At 34.8% G+C, this 7,281-nt stretch overlaps 1 protein-coding gene across 1 annotated transcript; it reads right to left on the bottom strand.

Moving 5' to 3' along the window:
* Positions 1 to 3,918: 3,918 nt before the first annotated feature.
* Positions 3,919 to 4,786, bottom strand: LOC107045491 (DNA repair protein RAD52 homolog). Its single transcript, XM_015267793.1, has 3 exons — positions 4,675 to 4,786; positions 4,431 to 4,579; positions 3,919 to 4,020 (listed from the first exon to the last, which is right to left on the bottom strand). The coding sequence occupies exons 1-3, from the start codon at positions 4,784 to 4,786 to the stop codon at positions 3,919 to 3,921; spliced, it is 363 nt and encodes a 120-aa protein (XP_015123279.1).
* Between the last annotated feature and the right edge of the window lie 2,495 nt (positions 4,787 to 7,281).

The raw sequence follows: 7,281 nt of genomic DNA, 5'->3' as shown, positions 1-7,281 counted from the left end.
TTGGGTCGATCAAGTTTTGATGTAATCAGATAGATATCATGGTTATACATATTCTGGGAAAAAATTATTGAAATCGATCGAGTCGTTTAGCAGATATTCACAAAAAACGATTTTTGAGAAAACGCCATATCTCAGGAACCATCCAACCGATCAAGCTGAAATTTTGCACAAATTTGTATGTCATCAAAACCTATCATGAGCCAGAATTTCAGCCCTTTCGCGGGAATAGTCTTGGAGTTATTAACATGTTTCTGGACGAACACACACACATACATACACACGCACACACATACATACGGACATCGGCTAAAAATATCAAATGTCGGCGTTTCAGACCACCCTGAGTCATATTCATGCAAAATTGGAGAATCGAAAAAAAAGTGATTACAATGCTTCCATTCGGAAGCAAAAACGGATTTAATTCCATCGATTCATTAGCGAGCAATTGAAGAAAGACCGTGTTACATACACACACATATTCACACATACGAACGGATACGGTCAAAAAATGGCATTTTTGGATTTTTTAAATAATAAAAGTTCGATATAACATAAAAAATCTAAACCTTACATTGGAACGATTACAAAGCTTCCATTCGGAGAAGGAAAAACGATATGATGTTTAGTAAGATTTTCTGACTAAGTTGCAACGATTTGAAACGTTGAATGGTAATTACTATTCAAGTGCTATATTTTTTCACTGAGGAAGATAATTCCAGGGGCACAAAAAAAAACAACGAAAATTAATTTCTGTAAATATAGTATACATGCCCATTTTCCCATGAACTTTTCCGTGGTCTATGTTTTCCTGGATCATTTTTTCTTGTCTATTTTTTCCGGATCTATTTTTTCATTGGTCATTCTTTCCGCCTCTCAATTAATAGGGGAGGGTGGGACAAAACGGACCGCCGGGCTAAACGGACCACTGAATGTGTTGCATTAAAAGTGAGTTTCAGGATCATAACCGTCACAGGGGTTTCATAGACAAAAAGTGTTGTTGAACCGCAATTTGATCAGATTTGCTAATGACCTCAAACCACAAATGATTTTGAATTTTTGTTTTTGTTTCCATTTGGAAGCAACAACTATCAAAAAAATCAAAACAATTTTAATTTTCTATCAGTGGTCCATTATGCCCTACGGTCCGTTTTGCCCGCCTGATCCGTTTTGTCCTACCATCCTCTACTGTATAATGGGGTTATGGAACAGAATGAAATCCCTGCAATGTATATGATATGCAATAATCAATGATAAAAAAAACCCATTTAGCAAGTTATATCAACGTTCCCCATTTTATCAGCACATTATATCAATGATTGCCGAATACATTTTCCATTAACACCAAATTTATGAACTGGGTTGTGTTTTTTTATTATTGTCATGACTAACTCATCCTGTGCATAATCGAAAAAATACAGACAATTATTCATATCACTTAGCATTCACTTTTGCCACTATCGCAATGACACTAGCGAACTTCAAATAATGAATTTACTAGGAGCGTAATAACGTGGCGAACAGCAGGTTTTCTGAAGCTGTTCATTCCCATTTTGTTGACAATACCTCATTGAGGTTTCTGTCAATATGACTGCTCTGCAGAAGACATTGATTATTTGTTGTCTTTTGATTATCTGCGCGACGTTAATCAACGCCAAGGGTATGTATTCGTGGATCTGTCACTTTACCAACAGATCAATTAGTTCATTTGTTATGTCTACAATATTTCAATGCCGAAGGTATTTTTCAAATAATAGATTCTTGCCAGGGAGACTCTGATTGTACAGGACCTCCGTGTATGAATGAAAAAGACAAGCTGAAGTGTACAAATCAAATATGCACTTGTGGCTTGGCCGTAAACTTCAAATTTCCGGTATCATTCCTTATTTTGTTTTCACTGTGTATATTTTTAATCATCTTAGCTTGACCTGTTCATTAATTTTTATTGTGTTTGCTTCTTTTTGCTTCCGAATGGAAGCATTGTAATCACTTTTTTTTCGATTCTCCAATTTTGCATGAATATGACTCAGGGTGGTCTGAAACGCCGACATTTGATATTTTTAGCCGATGTCCGTATGTATGTGTGTGCGTGTGTATGTATGTGTGTGTGTTCGTCCAGAAACATGTTAATAACTCCAAGACTATTCCCGCGAAAGGGCTGAAATTCTGGCTCATGATAGGTTTTGATGACATACAAATTTGTGCAAAATTTCAGCTTGATCGGTTGGATGGTTCCTGAGATATGGCGTTTTCTCAAAAATCGTTTTTTGTGAATATCTGCTAAACGACTCGATCGATTTCAATAATTTTTTCCCAGAATATGTATAACCATGATATCTATCTGATTACATCAAAACTTGATCGACCCAACACCGGAAACAGAGTTTTTTTTCATTTTTTCATTTTTTTCATGAAATCGCTCGTTACCACGATAACTCAAAAAATAATTGCGATAGAAACTTGAAATTTTGTACGATTATATGGCTAATGGTAACAATGATTGGTATTGTTGATGGGCGAAATCGGACCAGTAGTTCCTGAGATATTCCACTTTATAGTTAAAGCTCTACCCTCTAATATCTCGAGAACTACTATACCGAATGAAGTTTTTTTTTTTTTGAAAATACTCGTCATGATAAGGGCTATCGAGCCGAATGAAAATATGTATATCGTTCCATTCAAAGTTTTCGAGATATTGTTACTTTTCCATTTTTCCATTTGAAGTAGGCTATGAAGTACTTCAAAATTCTTTCAACGACTTAAAATTTTGGCTATTGGTCGATACTACTCAGTAAAATAACTGATAATTATTAGAAATTAATCCGTCCACTATTTTGTCGAATACAAATTTTTTTAGAAATTATTTAGTTTTAGTTTCCGGAAAAAGCTTTGCAATCCGTCCATTTTCCGAATCTCTAATGCATATTGCAAATCATTTACAATGGTCTGTATTTAAAAAATATAAAATTTGAATGCCACGTCCTTTGTGGTCATTTTAAGCGGCTGTCTTCTAGTGGTCAATTTTCTCAAGTGGTCAGTTTCTCCGAAATAGCTGACATTTTGGCACATTAGGTGACAGCACAGAGCAAATCTGTGCAGAAGTTCAACTGAATCTGTCGATTATTTCTTTTAGGAAAACTACCATTAGTTTGTTTATGTTCTTTTTTGCGAACATCCAAAACTAATGGACAGATTCACCATATTTTTATTTTGATTCGTTTAGATAGCAAGTCTTGAAAAATATTTCGGAATGAAAATGTTCACATATGTCCAACGAAATTGTTCTAATATTCCTCGAATACTAAACGACTCAGGAAGTGCTGAGTTAGATCAAGAGTTTACACCGTGGCCTTACGTTTTTTTCCGTATTTCTTAGAAATTACTAAACGACTCAGGAAGTGCCGAGTTAGATCAAGAGTTTACACCGTGGCCTTACGTTTTTTTCCGTATTTCTTAGAAATTAAAAATTTGGAATAGAAAAGTATTTTGATGTTATTGTTTTATAGAATGTGGTGGAGATTGACGCACCATGCTTCTATTCGTCAGAATCCAACAGATTATTCACAAGGATCCTCGTAAGTTTTCTGGAAAAGTCTTGAAACGCGATGTTATACGTAGGTTCATAGAGGGGGAATTCATGGTATGTAATTGGCCTCTACTCAATTGGAAGAATATATTTCCCTAATCAATTATATGGACAGATAGATAATGGAGGAATTCTAGGAATTGGAATTTTAACGAAAGAGATATAGAGTTTGAAAGAAAAATAAGTTTGATTGATTTCACCAAGAATTTTGAATATATTTCATATTTTCATCTTGATCGGCTATGCATCACTCGATCCAGTTGATGTTTGAGATGAGTTCAACCATTTTTTCTTCAGCTCAGCAACTTTTTCTAATCGTTTTTTTTTCTCGTCCATCAGTTCTTGATCACTTTTTCTTTTTCTCTGAATTCCTCCTGTTTCTCTTTCGAATACTGCTTCTTCTTCTTCAAGGGCCGTCTTTTTTCTGTCTCTTTGCTCTTTTGTACAATTTGTTTCAAAACAATATAATATCGAAGTCCTTTTTTGGAGAATCTTCCTACTTTCTGGGAAATACCAAAGTGTTTTCCTCAGCGCGTTCGTTGTTGACACCTGCAACATTTTCCCAACTCAATGAGATTATTGAATTTTTCTTAATGTAGAAATGTTCAATTGATCAATTTGATTTTTACAATACGAAGAAGTTGATTAGAATATCTCCTATTCCGTTAGTATCAGTATAGCATTATTACCATCAGATGAATCTCTCAAAATTGGTACATAATGTTCCGAAAACCATCTGAGTAAATATTCTGGGCAGTTTTTTTTTATTTTTATTTTTTTATTTTTCGGTGCTCCATCAATTTCGTCAAATTGTTTTCGAACGTTGCAATTATATAGGATATCTCACCAGTCTTGCTCTGAAGAAAGCTTCCCCTTTAGTCTCCTCACTACTCTCATAATATCCAAAGTCAGAGTGCTGTCGTCCGTCTTTTAGGCCTATCTTGATACTTGTGGAGCATCCAACATGAAACACACCGTCTTGTTCTTCTTCAAAATCTAAAAATAATGTCTCATCATAAACCTGGCATTTCGAGGGGTAGGTGGTGAATTTCACATAAGAAAATTCTCTTCTGCTGATGAATTGGATTTACCAATTTTCTGGTCAATGATATGGTGTGACCATCCAATCTGTTTGAAGGCATCCTCGGCATCGTAGATAAGCCCGGCGTGAATATTTGCATCTTTTCTCTTCTCTCTTTCCATTTTCCTTTATGTTTGATTCAAAACTTTTCAATACCGCTGATATTTTTTGCGGGCTTATTATGTTTGTTCCACTTCCTTTATGATTTGACTTTCTTCTTTTTTGTCAGATGATTGTGAAGTTAGTTCAGTTTTCATTGTCTCCAAATTTGTTTGTCTGTGTGGTTGAGCTATACTACTGTACCTACTAGAAATTTATACCCATGAAAATATTTATTAGATACATGATCCAATTATTGCTAACAGTCAAATTTATCAAAAAGAATCAACTTTCCATGAAAAAAAAAATATATATATACACATAAATAAAAATCGTTCTTTGACTCACAATAACTAAGTTGTTTTTGTGTATAATTTCGTTATTTATGTTCCATTATCTCTCCTCATTCAGATTCAATGACTTCCTTCGATTTCATAATTATTTCCGTATAGATTATAATCTGCGCTCCTGAATAAACATCCCACTCAAAATCACAGAGATCATCGTCATCAAATACCGTGGTCGAAACGTTTACCGTTCGTCGTTTATGTGGTATGGCATCGCGGATATGGATTAACTGGAGCACAATATTATTGTCATCATTCAAGTTGTACCTATTCTTCCTAGTCTCCAAGTTCAGGAACTTACTCTATTCATCGGAAAGTTGTAGATGAATGATTGGATGGCGGCTTCATTATAAATCAATATCTTCGAAAGTCTTGATCTTGTCCCGAAATAGCCGTTGAAAAGTACGAAACAGAAACATAACTGCCCATCAATTTCGTGCCTTCCAATATTTCCAAAAATCATCCCTGTTAACCTAGTAGAAAAGTGTATGTTTATGTACTTTAAAGTAGTTCCTCACATTTCGACGCTTTTCAACAAATCAATACGCACGTTTTTGGGATCCCTTCTTCAACATTGATTATTAAATGTGGATATTCCACGTGCACTTCCATCGCTCGATTAGGAATAGTAAGGGTGAACCAGTTATAACGAAAATGGATGCCGTAGTATGACAGAGGCTATGAAGTTGCTCATAATTCTCTTTTATTAAGGATGAAAGATTCCTATGAACATCGGGCAATAAGTGGGTAGTTACCCGGATAAATAAAATGAAAACGTGATGCATCAAGCGACATGGTGGATTTCAGTCTCCGACAGAACTGAGGGATCTCTTCTAAACTTCTCAGAAAACCTTTAATTTCTCATGGAAGGTTTTGGTTGAAGATTGTTGTAGTAGAAGAGTCGAATAAATTTTTTTATTATTATTATTATTTTTTAATTATGCTGGGGCACCTCCAAACGGCATCAGTAATTTTCCAATAGAATACCCACCTGTACTTCACATAGGTTTCGTATTGTTTCTGAGACTAGTCTTATTTACGGGAGTAGGCAGTCACTCACATTCTTATTGACTCAGAAAAAAATTTCTCTGTACACGGGAAAAGAATAGGTACTTTCAAAAGCCCGAAAAATACTTGGGACTAATATCTGTGGTGAGAAGTGCCTATTCCATCCCGTGTAGATGATTGTACTCCTAATGATTGGTCCGTCAGTTGTCATCTGTCGAGTGTTTCTGTTAATAGGGCGGGCGGTAAAAATAGTGGACTTCAACACAAGTATTCCGTTTTACAGCATTCTTCTTGAAGGCTCGATGAAATTCTGAAACTTGGGGTTTAGGTTCTTCTTTTATATACATATTTTTTTTCTGATGATTGCATGACGATATCAAATAATGGCCTATTCAAATAATAGAGAAATACAATTTATTGAAATGCAGAACGTATTCTGTATGTTTCACGAGAATTTATAGAATTAAATTTTCTCTTTTTCCTCATCATGTAACTTCCTTTTAAATTGATTTTGATTTTCTTCCATCCATAAAATTCTGTATTCCCTCAATTATTTCTTTGGCTTCTTGGCATCTTCAACTTTCGCGGCTTCGGTGGTGCTGAAAGAATTAATTGATTTGGTTTACTAATTCATTATTGTTATTACTATTATTGAATGCAATATCCGTTCGATATTCCATTTGTTACACTTCATTTCGTCAACCCCCATTGATCTCACACTCACAAGGGAGTAGGAGAGCGAGCAATAAATGAGTTACCGATGATGCTGATCTTCACACGCCGTACTTTCAAAATTTAGAAATTTGAATATTATTATTATATTTCCTAATTTCTATTTGGTGGATTTTCATCGTTCAACTCTAACATTTTGATAATCGACACAAAATAGTCGGTTCCATAATATGATATGACAAAAGAATAAAATAATTTACAAACATTAAATGGAAAAATCGATAGCAAATTCCTTGCACACCATTCTGGAATTTATAAATTCGTCCCAATGCTTCAGAAACTGTGTTTTCTAGCCTGTCCAAAGAGATTCTAGGAATTCCGCAGGATTCTTTTTTCGAAGTCAAAACGAAAATCAGTTTCAATCGATACCACACATGAGTTAACAAAAAATGCTAAGACCTGAACAAATGTAAAATTGGATTCCATTATGT

Source organism: Diachasma alloeum, unplaced genomic scaffold (assembly GCF_001412515.2).
Source record: "Diachasma alloeum isolate Michigan unplaced genomic scaffold, Dall2.0 Dall_scaffold_00957, whole genome shotgun sequence".
Taxonomy (NCBI): Eukaryota; Metazoa; Arthropoda; class Insecta; order Hymenoptera; family Braconidae; genus Diachasma; species Diachasma alloeum.
This window is presented reverse-complemented; position numbering and strand designations above follow the sequence as displayed.